The following is an 18,009-nucleotide window of genomic DNA, read 5'->3' as shown; positions in this document are numbered from 1 at the left end:
GGCATTCAATTAACAATGCTATGTATATACATCCCTGTGTTCTCATCAAGATTTCTTTACAACACCAAATTAAAACTATCTGAAACAACCAATATAATTTCAGCAATACCTGACAGCCAATATGTGAGACACAAGTGGAAGAAATTATGCACAAAATTACACACTGAGGAAGTTATAAATGTTATGACTAAAATTAGAAACCAAACAATATTTATGAATACTGTTTTTGAACACTTAGGATAAGGCCTAAAATAAATATGATTGTTTTGGGTAACATTCACAAAATAACAAGGTAATTGTTTTTTTGTTTTTTTTTCTCAAACATACTTTATGTCAAGATGATTTTCTTGCAGCACTTTTAAATGCAAATGTCACTCATATATATATCATGCTGTTGTTATGGAGCTGCATTATGTCAAAATTTAATGACAGTTTATGTTTAAAAAAGTATGTTAATGGTGGCAAGATCTTTTTTTTTTTTTTGAAAACAAATACTAGGGTTAGCAGCTTTTATTAAGGAGGGCCAAGTAACCTGAAACCAACAATCTTTTTTTCAAGGCTAAACCAATGCTTATCACCCACTTTAACACTATAACATAATATTATATTTGTGGAGTTAAACACAGCTTTCATACAATAGTAAATTTATATGAAGTGATTTATATTTCTGCACATCCATCAAGTATTATTCTCATTGTGTTTCCTGAACAACCATTATTCTTTGTTTTAAGGTAATATCCCTATTAAACTAGGCTATGGACTCCCAAGATTTTGCTATGAATATGTTACTCACAAAAAATGCACTTTAGTGGATTTGAAAATGAATCAATGTACGGCCTGAAAAAAATCCTGTGTTTAGGGCAATCCAACCCTACCTGGCAAACCCCTTGACCCTAACAAATATTCTACCACAGATAAAACACATCTGTTCTTTTTTCAGATTATTTGTTGTTGCCCCTAACATCCTTTTGTGATGATTGCAGTTATTAACAAAATATTAATTATTTAATAAACAACAAACCAAATTTTCATGGTTAGCATTCGCAACCTGCTTTGCTGTTTTGACTGGACTTAAAACAAAAAACAACAACATATTTTACACACTTTGTTCCTAACCTAACTAGCATTTTTGAGACCATTGCCCTAAAATCAGATATTTTTAGGCATAATAGTGATTAATCGAATCAATGTACTTACGATATGTCAGATCCTTGCAATAGGAGCTGCCAGGCTCCAGGAAGCCCATTGAACTCTCCTGTAATCTTGTCAAATCCAACATGAAAGTTGTGCTGCACCATGTATGGGGTGCCGATACTCATCCCCTCCCCATCTCCTACGCTAGCCTTCTCCCCTTTCTTCTTCTTGCTCTTATCGCCAGCCCCTGAATCTTTCTTAAACAGGGGCATCCTGGTCTTCTGTAATTGAATGAGATTCCTTTATAATGAATAACACAGGATTTAGACACCTAAATATGCCTATTCTTCTGTAATTGAAAAATAATTCTTTATATATTTTTATGAATAACAAAAGGATTAGGACACAATGTCACAAAGGTTTTAAGACTTAGTCTTAGAAATTAAACAAGCACACATGTCACACTCTAACTTTCAAGGATAACAATTTAATGGTCAGAAAAAGTCTGTCCAGTGGCAATAAAAATCTTCAATTTCTTAGGCAAAAAACTAAGATTTGTCAGGAAACTAGAAACAATTATTTTTGCTACACCTTGTTATATGTTGATATGACGGAATAAGCTACTGACTTCACATATTTTTTTCTGATCTTCAAGTTTGTTTTTTTAAAAATGGCCTAACAAACCACAGTGACTTGTAGTCAAAAATAATAGACGTGTTATATGGGATTCTTCAAATCCCTAACTATTTGCAATAAAAAAATCGAAATTAAATCCATCAAAGTATAATTAATTAGACTACAGTGACTTGATGATAGAAGCTTAACTCATAAAACGAAACAGTCCATCCAGCTTAAATGAGCTTTTTTACCTAAATATTAACAGTATAGGGTTTGTTAGTATATAGTAAAAATCATATTTAATATGACTGGAAATGCATTTAAGAGATGATTAATGTGTTATGCTATGGAAAAAGGGAAATTTGGGATGAATGAACCTTTTCATTCTAGGAGTTTAGCTACTATCATCAAGTCAATGTGAAACAAACAACTATAAACAAAATACCTTGAAAAAGAATATTAAACAAAACAGTTGAAAGGGTATAACTTACTTGATTGCGATCCCCCATTATGGTAAATTTTAAAGAATCAGCAGATACTTATGAGGAAAATGTCTGCACGTATTTACTTCCTAGTGAGAGGTTCAGGACAGGAAATTATTCAAGTAGAGGCTCAAGTGAACGTCACATCCTTTTAATCAGGAAGTAAGCAGTGTGGGGGTAAATTTGAATGACCATCATAGTATTTTAATTTCGTGATACCCGTAGGGAAGTAACATAACTTACAAAGTTTAACTTATTAAAAGTTTGAAGATGAGGACTTCGTACACCTTAACGTGAAATTCAAAATGTCAGCGCAACAAAATTGTAATTCAACCAAAACAATAACACAACTTTATTTACGCATTACTTGTATAAGTTTTAATGACATGTGATACCTGCATTGATACAAAAAAAGAGTTTTAAAAAGTTTAAAAAGTTTCTACCTGTAAACCGGAAGTGTTTTCGGAAAATGATTTGCGTTTGTCTCCCTTGAAAATTAGAGGCAGACAACAGTTAGTATAAAAAGTAGTTGTCCCTTGTGGAGCATTTAGCCTCATATTAGATCATACAACTTTGGAAATGTAACGATCGATAACGTGCATAATTTATCTTTAGGCATGAAAATATACTTTGCTTATGATTTAATGATGTTTAATTAATTATATAAATCATTTATATGCCATATTTTCTGGAGACCATTCAGGGGGATTTGTTCAAAAGTCTGAAAATTCAGGGGGATTTTGGTAGTATTCAGGGGGATTTTTTAGCAGATATAATTCGGCAAAATTTCAAAGTATTTTAAGACGCAAGACGAAAAAAAAAATTGCTTTAATTTTGAAAGGCTCCCGAGGGGATTATGTCCAGAATTTAAGGGGATTTGGGTCACATACCAGGGGATTTTCATCATCGCCATGTAGCATTACGGGCAAGACACACGTGCCAATTCACCTTGTTTACCCCTTTTTCCAGCACTTCATCTATATTTTTATGAGACACAGCCATAGGCCCATATTGCACAATAAAAGAACTCACTTGCAAAATAGAATACTTCACAGAAAAATATGTTTCAGAGACAATTTAATGGGCTTACCTTCCTCTAAAATTGGATACAAAATCTGCTGCCTATGATCATACATGATGACTTTCAGACTAATAGAGAGAATGGAATGAATTATCAATATTTTTTATTTCAATTCCCAAATAGTCAGATTTGTTTGCTTCTGATAAAAAGCAAATGCATAATTTATTGTTTAAGTTCATAAACATATCTTTTTTTTTGGCATTCATAAAAAACAACAACATCACCACCATAATAAATAAAAGCCATTTCATCCGAATTGTCTACTTTCAGTTTCTCTTCTGAAAGTTCTGTTATTTTCCGATATTTGCGATGAAGGTCAATGTCATGTATGTAAACATATTAGTGAGGCATAACAAAGAACAGCATTGTCTATTAGTTATTTTAATCCTTTTCATTACTGAATAATTTACTGTCACCTTTAAATTATTAATCCTTTTGATGACAATGACACATGTTTTGATGTTTTTTATCCTCTCTGATTGGATAAAAATTATAGTTTTAACCAATGAAAATCGACCTTTTATCTGACCAGTCTAATTGACATTTCTTACACAAATTCTGTCAGTTTCAATTAAAATTATGCATGAAATGTGCCCTGCTGATTTATTAAGTGTCACCCAATAGGTGTTGTTAAAACACACCATCAGTTGATAATCCAATTAAGCTTCTGGACAGGAAGGGCATTATAACTGTAAACAGGCATATATAATTAAACCCTGTGATAAATTTGCGTAATTTTAAACACACTTTTTTTTAATTCCGGGGGATTTTCATCCCCCTCCGGGGGATATGGCATGTACACATAATGTGTCAGGTGAAGGTGGTCTACTGGTTAAGGTTTCCTCATCTCACCCAAGAGGCCGTTGTAGACTCGATACCAATTAGAGGCTCCTTCTCATGGCCTCTCAAATGGAAACCAGTACTAGTTGCTACCCAAAAAAACAGACTCGATATTGATTTCATTCGTCCACACGGTTTCTTATTGATTACTTGTGAATGCTTAGGCCCAGTTACCTCAAACTTGAATTGCAGATTGGCTATATAACCACATTGAACCCTATTTACTTTGAGGTCAGTCGGTGAACGGTCAAGGTCGCTTGACAGTGAGCTAAAAATATGTTTTCGAACAATTTATGAAGAACGCTGGAGCCCAAAGACTTTAAGCTTTGTAGACAGGTTGGTCATGAACAGAGGAAGAACCCTTCTATTTTGAGGCCCGTCGATCAAAGGTTATAAGGTCTTCGTAAACTTCTAAAATCCATTTCAGATCAATATAGAAAAATGCTGGCGTACAAGGACACCAAGCTTGGTGGAAAGGCTGTGCATGACCAGCAAATGAACCCTTTTGATTTTGAGGTCAGATGGTCAAAGGTCATTGACGTGGTGACCGTGAGCTGAAAGTCCGTATCCGATCAATAAATGAAGAACGTTTGGTCTAGGAAACCAAACTTGGTATACAGTATGATCATGACAAGGAGATAAACCCGAAATATTGTGTGGTCAGTGGGTCAGGGTCAATAACTGATGAAATATTCGGCCTAGGAACATTATACTTGGTAAGCAGTTTAGACGATACCTGCGGATGACACCTATTGATAATGCGCGGATGGCACCTATTAATAATGCATACCAGGATTTCAATACCTTAAACATGACAAATATATCTGAACCAACACCATTCACTTCAAATTTGTTATCCACTGATGATTTTTTTGACTCTTCATTCTCATTAATATAAACGTGTGTAGCTCAAAAGAGATATTTCCATACCATTAAGTTTTCATCGAAAAGTTGAAACAAATCTTTATCATTATGTTAAGTTTTCACATACATATATGTTCACTTATGCCCAATAAACTCTTTTAAATTTACAACAGACACTATATGACATCCTACCACTGTCATGTGCAGGTTGATGAATATCTCCTTTCATAAAAGGGTCAATTTTTACATATGATGTCAATATTTTTTATTGATGCATATTTTCACGCTGATATGGTCATTGAATGAGAGAACTTTGTCAAGGATGACACCGTGGTCCTTTTCATTTTCAACTCTTGCAATATCAATAATAGTGTACGTATTCCCAGTATGTCATATGTATATATCTGGTTCAGGAAAGCATTGTTTAATCTTTTCGTTGAACATCAATTGCCACTCGTCAGACCATGCATTCGAAGTAAAATTGTCATCTTGGAGTTATAACTCTTGGTCTTTATTTTTAACCATTTGCTATATCTTAGTATCGCCTACGAAAAGTTCAGTTCTTGATCTTCGCCACTTAGATCATCTTGCCATTGTGACTTTTCTGTAGCATATGAATCGAATTCTATGACAACATGGTCACTTTTTCCTGATGAAGCATTAAACATGTATATCACGATCACTTTTTAAATCATCTCTTCTTTGTAGGTAAATACCAAGTCCAGCACGTTGGCTACACGTACATTTGCCGTTCGTAATCGTGGACTTCAAAGACAATATTTAAGCATAAATCAGCATTTCCTCAAGGATTCTAGCCGTCAGTTTATTAGTTTTAACACTCCTAATGATTTGCCACACTTCGTTATAATAAAAACATCCATAAAAAGTCCATCTCAGATGTACAAACTATTGTTCCTTTGAATAATGCCCTATACAGTATTAAAAAAGCATGTCATTCTCTTATTCAGAGATGAATTCTGAAAACTACAAATACAATAAATTATCAAAAATAATCATAAATGAGACGAATCAAACTGTATGTTGTCAATTAAACTTAGTTGAGGGGAAATCACTACGTAAAAAAAATGTAACATCCGTAGAAATTAGAACTGTTGTCTGCTGCCCCTCTATGTCTCGGATTTTCCCTGAAGATGGCGCATTTAGCAAAATAATAAGTGACGTCACACCTGGCAGTCGCCAAGAAATCCCTAAAACCACCAATAACGTCCTGTAGCCACGAATATTCGTGTTAAATTTACTTTAAATACACGCAGATAGTAGGTGCACACCTGCGAACCATGACTATCCTTCCGAAGAAGAAAGTAACGAAAGATAAAAATGAAAGTGACAACGTAGATAAAGGTTTGTCCCACCACCCCCGTCACCATCCGTCGGGGACAGAGAACCGTCACGAAAAACCAGCCCGTGTCAGAAACTCTCCGACGCGATGGCTGCCGACCCCAGGTCGAGAGGATGCGGCTCACGTTGATCCGGGCCCATATGACGCTCATGACAGTGCAGCTGGTCATAACAAGCGTCGGCACCGGTCGTCGCCGCATAGGAATCACCCACGGAAACATCGTGGTGCACATTCCGGACATGCTAGCATAGCTCCAGCGGTTGCGGCTCACTCACCACAACAGGGTGTGTCATATGAGGAAGAGGAACCAACTCGCAACAGCGACGATGAATACGTTCCTCCCCAACACCCAGAAAATATTGAGGAGGTATGGCATGATGACATCTTTGACAATGTTCACTTCAATCAAACATAGTTTCTTATATATTTTAAATTCATAATGTTTTAAGTTCTTCACAGCCATATACAGCCCTGTTTTGCCTTAGCACCCCGCTCCTCTTCATCAGCAGGGTGCCCTATTAAAACCTGGCTAAAAACCTAAGCCCGTAAGCCATGCACTGGTAAAATGCTTTCTGGGCTTGCTCAAAATCTAGGTTTTATGCAGCAGGGCTTGTTCTTAAATGTAATGCCAAGCATTAGTGTAAGAATTCTGGTTTGTTCATCCAAAAGACTAATTTCGATGTCTGCCTTAGTCTGTTCCTTTCAAACTATGCAGATTTTTTGAAATCCAATTTTAATATTTTTTGAAATCCAATTTTAATATTTTTTACATAAAGCAGTTGTCCTGGCATAGCTTTAAATTGTGTTTGTTTCAATTTCTCTTCAGTTGGAAAAATGGTTTGAAACCTCTCTTAAGGAAAAGCGAGGATTTTCAATCCGGAAAATGGGCGAGGATGGTGCCTGCCTGTTTAGAGCTGTTGGTAAGAAATGTTCATTTTTGTGGGACATTTTAATATCACAGTAGAAGGGTTACGAGAACTTAGATTGTTTATTAACAATAAAACCCTAAATTAACGCTTTAAAATGATCCGCAGCAAGAGTACAGTTGTAATTCAAGACGGATAGTTTTGGGCGTTAGAATTATATGTTCATCAAAAGAAACCTAACCTGTCTTGAACATATCAGTGACCTTCAGATCATGTCGTATCACTTGTGCCGTCATTCTGTTTTTAGTCACAGAAAACTATGACTTCATATTTACTGCTTACATCATATCTTCATATCATAAATGTCTTTTAAAACCCACATGCCCTAACAGATGTTTTTTGTGGATCTATTTTGATTTCTGCGACATGAATAAGGCGTAATTAAGTTACCTTAACTCTTAACTTTAAAAAATATGCCATTTCAGCCGATCAAGTGTATGGTGATCAAGAGATGCATGGAACAGTGAGAAAACAGTGCATTGAGTATCTGGTAAGTTGTGTTTTCTCATGTTTGTACAAATTGCAGTCTAGTTTTATAGACAGGCCTTTTTCTGCCAATTTTGGGAAAAAGACCCTTGACATATTGGCAAAATTTGTGTCGCCAAGTATGCCATTTTGACGAAAAGTAATCATTTTTCATAAAAATAGGGAAATTTTACAGTTAACAGAACCAGATTTACTGTCTCCTGCAAATGAGGAAATAATTAAAATATTTGTTTCTTTTCCCCATTTCAAAAGACTTGAATGACTGAAATATCAATCCGTGTGAGTATAAATATCTATTGTCAAAATTATGTATATTTATTATTTTTATACTTAACTTACGTATGGAAAATGACTGTCAAACAAAAGGGCACAGCAGGGTGTAGTAAAAAGCTAACAGGGTGCTGGAAGAGGGCAGCAGGGTGCCCAACCCTGCTGTTTAAGCCTAGCTGAAGCACTGCTTGTTTTAGGATGTGCAAGGATGTGATTTGTCTGCGGATTCGCGGATCTAATGGTATATATATTATTTTTTTTAGCTGATTTAAAATGTTACTAGAGTGCTTTTGGTTGTAAGTGTTGATGTTCCAGTTTGCTTCAAATTTGAAGTCAGAAGAACCCTCAAAAGAGCCTCTTTAAAGCCAGTTTTTCTTCTACGGCAGTGTGCTTTTGACCCCAAATGTACCCCAAGAACCCATGGCCGAAATGGTTTCAGCCCTCCAGTTGCCAGGTCAATCACATCCCTGATGTATGCAAATGTTTTTATGTTGGAATGACTTGTATTTCAGGCCAAGAACTCTGACTACTACTCGCACTATGTAACAGAGGATTTTAATACATATTTGAATAGAAAAAGAATGGAAAACTGCCATGGGAACCATTTAGAAATCCAAGCCATGTGTGAAATTTACAACCGACCGATAGAAGTCTACCAATATAGTATTGGTAAATACATTCATTTATAAGTATAATGTTAAAATCTATTGTGTGTTCTTTAAATGGGTTTATAAATAATTCTATGCGTACTGTTTAGTTTATTTAATTTTTAGCTCTACTGGCCAAAGGCCAGAAGAGCTTATGCGATGGTAATGTGTACGTAGTATGTGCATCCGTGCGGTCGTGTGTCTGTGTGGTCGTGCGTCTGTAAACAATTGCTTGTGAACACGATACAGTCTTCAGTTTTGATTGTATCTCGATGAAACTTGCACAGTATATAGATATCCATTAGAGCTCGGTTCCTTTCGAAAACCAGCCAGATCCGTCCATAAATGCCTAGATTATGGGCCATGAAAGTTTTAAAGAAATGCTTTCTATTTTTAGCCAGGTCTGCATGAGCGAATTCTATTTTTAGCCAAGTTTACATGTACATGTAAATTCAAGTCTAGAATTAAGGGAGACAATTTGCAAGTCTAGGATTTTGAGAGACAATTTGCTTTTTGCTTCTGCAGTTGATTTTGTGAATTACTCTGCCTTGTTCTTGTTGAAAGCCCAAAGGCCATTTTTTAGCTTTAAGTTCTGTAGTTTGCACATTCATTTTAACATAATTGGTTGTGAATGTTTAAGTTATGCACCTGGTGTCATTACTGGCCACACCCAGGGTTCACAGGTTTGGTAAACATAAATCTGGAAAGGTTTGAAAATCTTTTTGTGTGTTCGTGCATCCATCTCAGAACAATTGATTGTGAATGTTTGTTCAAATTGATCAATGTTGTCCTAGGATGCCCTTGACTTTGACCTTTTGACCTACTTTAACTTTTAAAACTGCAGAAATTTTTACTATGAGTACAGTTTTGAAAGCATTTTTTTTTTGTCAGATGACTTTTACTTGGCACATATTAAAATAGTTCATGCAACTAATCTGCTTACAATACTTTCTGGGCTCAGATGTTGATCGTGCTTCGTTTTCAGGTAACCAAAACACAAAATATAAAGTATATGTCTGTTGCCTTTTACCCATACATACATGCTCTGGATTGATATGACCACAAAAGCCATGCCAGTAGAGCATAGGCCCTTTTGGGCCTCTTGTTAATTTTTGTGAAGAAATTAATTTCAACTTAAACTAAGTCACTCTTAATGGCACATTGTTGCACGAGAGTGTGGTCTTGTGTTGTGGGGGAAAACGGAATGCCCGTAGAAAACCACTTGGCCGGTTTATTGACCACTTACCAAACTGACAAGCACCAAGGCTAGGAATCGATCCCGGGTCACCTTGGTGAGAACCATGTGCGCTAGCCGGACAACTGTAATGTTTGAAATGTAAAGGAAATATACACAGTCTTTAACAATGAAGTTGGAATAGTCCAGTGTTAAGGTGGTACGCCTATCATAAGCGTTATCCTAGACAGAAATTTTAGGGAGAAGTGAGAACGGGGGAGGGTTTCCCCCTCCTGCAGGTTGGAAAATTTTGAGATTTTAAATGTCAAATGGTGGGTTCTGATGTGTCCTGTACAACATTTCTGTGCTTTTAAATAGGTGTAAAATAAATAGGTGTTTAAATTGTTTTAAAATAGTCATACTGTTTGTTTTTAGTTGGAATCAATTTGTTGTATACACCTTTAAAAAAAATAATTATTACATGCAAACCTATCATGCACACATTAATATATATCAGAATTTAAATACATGATAAATAAATAAAATAAGCTTATAAATACCAACAAAACTAGCTGAAATCTAACAACATGACATCAATTGAAAATACTCCAGAGTTCTTTATGAACTTAATTTTGTCCTCAAGTATGATAGTATGGACCAAGTGTTTATGGGTTTGATACACTACCAGGGTTAGAAATTTATGGCCTTTAAAAAGGACTTCAGTACTGGCTTCTACAGACTCAAGATTGTCTGCATAATCAAGCCATATAATATGCCCCACAACAAGACCACACTCTCGCGTAAAATCGTGCCAACGAGAGTGATTAATATAATCATTAAATGTTGTAATAACTTGTTTCACATTTGTTGTAAAATAAATATGTTTAAACTAAATATGCTAACATTAGTCTTTAAATCAACACACTTGATTTTGACTTACCTGGGTTTTTATAATTTTGTTTGTCAGATCCCATTAATACGTTCCACGGATCCTACAAGACTGACAATGAGCCAGTACGGATCAGCTACCATCGTAACGTGCATTACAACGCGGTCATTGATCCGTACAAGCAGACCGTCGGTGTGGGGCTGGGGCTGCCTTTGAGCAACTTTCAACCTGGGGTAGATATTCACATCTGTTGTAGTTAGTCAATAGAAAATATTGGTTTTCATCAAAGGAATATCAGAGTGCTGAGGTCTAAAAAAAATACATTGGGTTACCTGACTCTACCATTTTTAAAGTCAGTTGTTAAAAAAATATTTTTTTTAGTGTGTTGTAATATGTAGTTTCGAACCTTTAAAGCTTTATACAGAAGGCACCATTCTGCGATGATGACAATAATTTTCTTATTTAAAGTCGACTAAAAAAAGATGAAATAAAAACTTGACAATTAAGTATGAAGTCAGTGGCCAAAGCCTTGTGTGTTCATGTGTGTATTGTCTGTTGTAACATGCATACCAAGTTTATGAGTTATGGCCAGATATAAAGGTTTTGCATGATGTAGAAACTGACAATGTCACAAAACCTACAACAATTTAACGCAATTGGCACTGCATCATACTAAATAGTCTTAGCTTGTGAACAACTAATTATTGCATTCAAATTTCATTTTGATAAAGCTGTCGGAGCCCACCCTTGTGCGTGACGCAACACGTCAGTCTGAGGAGTTGCACCTGGAGCAGGCGATGTTAGAGGATAAAATACGGGAGACAGACTGGGAAGTCACGCAGGAGACGCTACAGGAACAGGTCGCGCGTGAGTCCTACCTCTCCTGGCTACGAGACAACGAGAAACGCATGAGGAGCTCGCAAAACGTGAGTAGCTACCTGTAAAATAATACCTGTGTTATATGGATTAATAGGGTTGTGACCTTTCGCGGAATCATGGATTTCCTAAGATCTTAGGGCTCCAGGGACCCCCCAAAATATTTTAATTAATTTTTAACAGATTAAAAACAGTTCACTGGTTGCTTTGGATTGTTGTTTTTATTTGTTGTTGGTATCAGTTGACACTTCGGGTTCCCTCAATTTTGAAGTTTGGAAAAGGCTAGAAAGGGCTTCTAAAAAGTCAGTTCTGCTTTTGTGGCAGGGTGTCTCACCTCAAATTTGGACCTATATTGCTCCCAAAACCCATCGCCCGAATGATTTCAGCCCTTCAGCTTTCAGGTCAATCACATTCCCTAAATAAAGCGCAAATCTGTTTGGAAATGGCATCACATTTCATTGAGACTGATTTAGACAAACTGTTGTTTTTATTGCATTTTATTACATCCATATCCACATCTTTTTCCATATCCAATAATAATACAGCTTGCCACATGGAAAAAGACGTGTCATACTACTGCCATTTTATGATCCTGTAACAGCATAGTACCATGTGTCAAGTGCTGCCTTTGATACACGCTGACAGAATGAATGTGCAAACTGCCGATTAACCCGATAATATTTGGTCCATGTTTTTGTTAAAAGTGTTTTAAATAATTAAATCAGACTAACTTAAAGTCTTGGGACAAATGTCTCTATGCTAGCCAGCAGGATTGATTGAATGGCTGACTAACCCTATAAATGTTTTGGCTTCGTTTTCGTCATAAAGGTGTTTTATATAATAAAATTAGACTAACTTCGTAAAAGTTGACAAAAATGTTTTTATACCAGCCAACTTAAATGCGCCAACTGCTAAATAACCCGTTAAATCTTGACGGCTTTTTTCTTCAAAAGTTTACTATATGATTTAATTAGAATATAGCCAGGGATCCCATTTGCTGATACATGAGCATAATCACTTTATTACATTACAGTGCACAGCTAGCGCCACCTGCAGTTCATCGAGCGAGTACTCTCAACTTCTAGATGGCCCGAGTGCCCCGGACGTTAGACACGCCCGATCCCCACACCATAAAACTTCCAATCCGGGCTCGCCCAAGACCCTTGATATGTCTCCTAGACAACATGAATCAAAAGGTGGGGATCATACTGTGCCTCTGTCGTTTAAGGCCCGTTATATTTATATAAAAAACTTCATTTCTTAACTTAGGGCTATTCCATTAAAACATATATCCCATGGAGGGGAAATTATTTTCATAGTATATAGGTGGATGCCTTTTTTTCTAATTTGGACCCCAAAAGGGTAAATATACATATAAGTAGGGGTTGGCATAATTTTGAGCATTAATTTTATCAGCTTCAATTTCAATAAAGCTGTCTCCAAAGATTAAAGGAATTCAGGGATGGAATTGTATGCAGATTCGAGGATTTCTGCACATTTAATGGCTCAAGAGACCAAAGAAAATGAAGTTAATTGGTTCCTGTTGGTTGTTGCTTTATTTGATGCTCGCTTTGATACTCGTGACACTTTGACCTTATAAATAGCTAGTTTTAAAGCTGCACTCTCACAGATTAACCGTTTTGACAACTTTGTAATTTTTTGTCTTGGAATGAGCAAATTTTTGCGTAAATATCTGCAAACCACTGATATAAGACTGCTGACAAAAGATCAGATCGCAGATTTACATATTTCTGTTGGAAAATTAATGTTTTATGCCTTAAACTGTTACTAACAATTTAAGAAAAATGCATAAAACATCAATTTTTAAACTTAAACATAAAAATCTGCGATCTAATTTTTTGTCAGCAGACTTCTATAACTCGTTTCCATGGTTTTTCGCAAAAATGGCTCGTTCTAAGACAAAAAAATAAAAAAGTTGTCAAAACGTTCAATCTGTGAGAGTGCAGCTTTTAAAGTGACTTTATTCTGAAAATTGTCACAAGATTTGAGGTAGTACCTCACTGTATCACAGTTAAAATTATCGTCTCCGACAGTAGTGGTAAACATCATGTATTCAGACTTGACGTTATTTAAGACAAAGTTCACATGAAGTCCATTTTAAGTATTTTGCGGATTGTACCAGAGGCCATATATATGATATATCAGCTTGATTACTTGTGTAATATTTTCCTTATATTGCAGGGTCCCCCATGTCGGATGTAGCAGCGGTTGGAGAGGGGGCTGTTGGAGGGAGGGAGTACGAGACACACTCGATAGTCGGTCAATACCCGGAGTCCATCTATGGTATGTCTCCTTTAGCACTAGTGTTATAGCCACTTTTATAAAAGGGCAGGCCACTGCAGAAGATGGATAGGGGGCTTAAAAAGGCAGAAATTGTCTGGTATTATGTTTATTAGGAGTAATATTAGGTTTCAACTGCCAAAGTTTGAAACATGTTAAGTTTGTATTCATTTATAAACATGTTATGAAAACTTTTTAAGATATATTTGATTACACAGTAAAAACTCTCTATTCAAACCACCTATGGAACAATGAGAAAATGGTCTTTAAAGTGGGGTGGCCTCATTACTGTGATTGTGCTGATTAGGTTTGTGAATGGTCAAGTGGTGGAATTCATTAGATTTCTTCTATGTCCATGTATTACTGGGTATTGGTAATATGGTGAATATATCCAAGCATAGAAACTAAATAAAAAGTTATGTCATTTATTAATTTACATCATATATTGAACAAAGACTAACTTGTATTAAAACAATTGTTTTAATTTACCAAAAAGGGAAAATATATAAAACAATGGTTCTTGAAGGATTATACCGTGTTTAATTTAAAAGAAAGGTGCATACAACACACTATTTCTACATTTCAGCCATTAAATACACAGTTTCAATCTTGTTATTAGTAATTGATATTTTCCATAAATGCATTATTTAGTGAGAAATTAAAGGTTTATCATTCAAAGTTTATGATAGTTGTTATTAATTTAAACTACGAGTATCACTTTAATACATTTATATCTTGCCTCGTGTAAATTTCAGCGGACTACGCAAACTTCGGAGAAGAGGATATTCTGGCCCAGGTGATTGCCCAGTCCCAACAGGAGTATATAGACAGTTTCAAGAGGGGGGCTCATCCCCCACTCCCTGGGGCGGACAAGGGATCCCCCCGGGCTCCTGGCCGGCCGGACTCGCCCCCTAGCTAACATAGACTGCTGGCTATAGCGTGCGTTTGAATGTACTACATCGCTTATGGTGAATTAGCACAAACAATACAATATGTATTTTATTCGGGCCCTGTGTTCATGGAAAGAAGTGACAAGTCTTATCACCAAAATTAGACCCAAGATAGGCTAATTTACGCATTGAACTTTGTCAGTTGTACATGTATTTGTATTTGTACATGGACATTTGTAGTTAAAATAATTTTTTAAACTTAAAAAATATAATTAAAAAGTAGTTTTTACATAGGTTAACTGTAGGGCATGGATGGGGTTACAATTTAGGACATGGGAACCCAATCCTCCACCCTTGGGTATCCTGTACATACATGTACATTTCATGCCACAGAAAAAACTGGACATATTATACATTAACCATGTCATCTAAACCCTTTACATCATGTCAAAGCAAGCCATATTAGGCCTGCCAGTCAGCTTATTAGCATATTGATTACCAGTAGCTAATAGATATGGTGCCCCTATCAACAACAAGTGCAGGTTTTTTTTTATCGTATGTCTTTTGAAAAAACATTATTCTCGCTCTGTTTATGTGAGCTCAGTTACATTTTGGCGAACGTCTTCTATGAAAATGCTCATTGAGAAGAAAATTCATATTCATTCACTTTACCAAGCAGCTGGTGACAAGGCTGATGTGAACCAACCAAAAATCACCAAACATTTTGATGGTACAGCTGCATTGATAAGGTATTGGGTACTTAAATTGTAATGCCAAAATTTGATCAGCCCGCAGTTACCCACCCATCCATGCCCTAGTTAACAGTGATATACAGTCGAACTTCATTGGTTCGAACTCGCTCGGCTCGATTTCATCGTTGGCTCGAACTGGATGTAAAGAGCCATTATTTATTTTTACCAAATGTAAGCATTCTGGCTTTGCTTAAATTTCACGAGGCTCAAGGTATTTTAGCCGGTCCTTGAGAGTTTGAGCCAATGGGTTTCAACTGTATAGCAAAACTCATTGAGGCTTTTTTTGTTATTGCAACAAATGTGCCGATTCAGTTGGAAGGCTTGATCATTTTGCCCAAATGTAAAAAAAGGGCCCATAACTCAGTTTCCCGAGGCTTATTAATACATTAATTTTCATGAAGCTAGGCTTTGTACGAAACTGTGATGATGAAGTTGAACCTTTGCATTTAGTTTGATTGGAAAGGTATGGAAAATTGTGGGGTTTATGTCATGTTTGCGGTTTTGAATGGATAATATTACTTGGTTTCAAATGTAAAAGTATGTTTCCCTGTGGCGGATTTCATGATTTGTTCCCTTGTTTTATAAGAAATCGGCATTGCATCTTTTTGTCTGCTACAAAAATAAATGATGGTGTGTTATATAGTATAAAAAAATGTATACTTAACGTTATTTCATGATAGTCCCCTCATTTATGATACAAACATGTGTATGTGCGTCACATAACAGTACATATATCACACATAAAGAAATGTTTAACTAAGTTGGTTAAAAGAAACCTTAAAAAAGAAGACAAGAGACACTGGGCCGATTGTTTAAAACTTTGTTGATGTCATGTTGTTAACTTTTAAACAACATTGTTGATGTAATGTTGTTAACTTTTAAACAACATTGTTGATGTCATGTTGTTTAGTTTAAAATCAACATTTCTGTGGTATTTTCACAAGTAGTCATATAAATATATGATCTGCAGTTTTCCTAAATAATATTTGAGCCAACTGTTTTAGCTGTACATAAAGACTTTTCAAAGTATTTCAGCTTCAAAAGTTAACAGCAATGTTGTTAATCATGTTGTTAACTTTAACAAATTTCTAAACAATCCTGCCATTGTGACATGGTTTTTGTAATTAGCGACAGATGCTTGATTGTTATTCATTTGCTTTTTTTGTTTACTCAGTTCACGAAACAACTCAGTCCACGATTAAATGGGCCATTCCTTCTTTTGTATTATATTTCATACTGAAGGCATCAGAATATGTTAAGTTATAAATAATAGCGTTTATATGCAGTTAATGAATGTTTTTAAAAAAAATAATTATGGTTGCACAGATATGTATAGCTTGTCTGCTCGTCTGTATTTCAAAGGAAAGTTCAAGGTATTATTATAATCTTGGTGTCGTTGTTGCCGTTGTTGTCATCACCATGCAAACACATTAGTTTTGGCCATAATTTTGAAATCGTTATGAAGATATTTACATTCAACTTGGTACGCGTGCTCACCATGCAAAAACATTAATTTTGGCCATAATTTGGAAATCGTTATGAAGATATTTACATGCAACTTGGTACGCGTGTTCACCATGCAAAAACATTAATTTTGGCCATAATTTGGAAATCGTTATGAAGATATTTACATGCAACTTGGTACGCATGTTCACAAGGCAAAAACAAATAAATGGTTGTGTAAGGGTAATATTTTTTTAAAAACAAGTAGGGAGGGTAGGCTTTGTAAGTTTTTTTATTAAGCTTTATGTTAGAACAATATTGTCACCTTTGAGAAAATGGCATTAAAATAATCTCTGTATAAAGCTTTAAAGGTTTAAAACTACATATAAAACACACACTTAAATTATTATTATTTTTTTATTTTTTTTAACAACAGACTATAAAAAAGGGAGGTACAGCTTTAAAGTTAAGTTCTGTATAAAGCTTAAAAGGTTTTAAACTACATTTTGAAATATGCACTTACATTATAATTATTAATTAAATTTTTTTTAACCTTTTTTAACAGCAGACCATGAAAACGGTAGGGGCGGCGCCTTTTTTTATAGGAAGGGTCAGGTAATGTAACCTGAAGTATTTTTTGTTTGTCCTAAATTACCAATATAACATATTTGTTGAGGTTTAATATAATGTTCCTTGGTCAACTAAGAAAAACAGACAAGCGATAAAGTCCACCTGTGGTGCTCTTGTTAATAAGCTGTTGTTATGTTTGAGTGTATTTGTGTGTGACTCCGATTGTGCTATGTTGTTAAAGGTTATTCTTGTTGCTAGGGTAATCCTAGGTCTCTTTTGTTTTAAATGAATTTATTTTATGTTGTTTGATTTTTTCCAAATGGTTTAACTCTTTCTAATCATTAACTCTATTAACACATTTATGATTGATTATCAGATGCTAATAATAAATACTTTGGAAATGCTA

General features: G+C 35.4%; 2 protein-coding genes across 3 annotated transcripts in view; one reads left to right on the top strand and one right to left on the bottom strand.

Annotated features, from left to right (window-relative positions):
- LOC128216750 (serine/threonine-protein kinase PAK 3-like) overlaps positions 1-2,374 on the bottom strand; it is a 32,783-nt gene extending 30,409 nt beyond the window's left edge. For both annotated transcript variants that reach the window (XM_052923404.1, XM_052923405.1), the window contains exons 1-2: positions 2,244-2,374; positions 1,198-1,415 (exon numbers count right to left, since the gene is read on the bottom strand). In XM_052923404.1, coding sequence (XP_052779364.1) covers positions 1,198-1,415; positions 2,244-2,261 — 236 coding nt within the window. In that variant the 5' untranslated portion in view covers positions 2,262-2,374. The remainder of the gene's footprint in view (positions 1-1,197; positions 1,416-2,243) is intronic.
- Positions 2,375-6,162: 3,788 nt separating this feature from the next.
- On the top strand, positions 6,163-18,009 carry LOC128216564 (OTU domain-containing protein 5-A-like). The gene is made up of 9 exons (XM_052923159.1): positions 6,163-6,746; positions 7,206-7,299; positions 7,731-7,795; positions 8,574-8,730; positions 10,850-11,004; positions 11,503-11,697; positions 12,681-12,843; positions 13,850-13,951; positions 14,704-18,009. Exons 1-9 carry the CDS (start codon positions 6,318-6,320, stop codon positions 14,865-14,867), a joined length of 1,524 nt encoding a protein of 507 aa, XP_052779119.1. The 5' UTR covers positions 6,163-6,317; the 3' UTR covers positions 14,868-18,009.

This window comes from Mya arenaria, chromosome 14 (genome assembly GCF_026914265.1).
Source record: "Mya arenaria isolate MELC-2E11 chromosome 14, ASM2691426v1".
NCBI classification, from domain to species: domain Eukaryota; kingdom Metazoa; phylum Mollusca; class Bivalvia; order Myida; family Myidae; genus Mya; species Mya arenaria.
Note: the sequence above shows the minus strand (reverse complement) of the source record. Positions and strands in the feature narration are given on the sequence as shown.

Excerpts from the sequence above, each read along its gene's own strand:
- LOC128216564 (XM_052923159.1), top strand. The coding sequence starts at position 6,318 with ATGACTATCCTTCCGAAGAAGAAAGTAACGAAAGATAAAAATGAAAGT. Across the intron at positions 11,005-11,502 it reads TGAGCAACTTTCAACCTGGG|CTGTCGGAGCCCACCCTTGT; the intron begins GTAGATATTCAC and ends ATTTTGATAAAG. Across the intron at positions 12,844-13,849 it reads TAGACAACATGAATCAAAAG|GGTCCCCCATGTCGGATGTA; the intron begins GTGGGGATCATA and ends CTTATATTGCAG.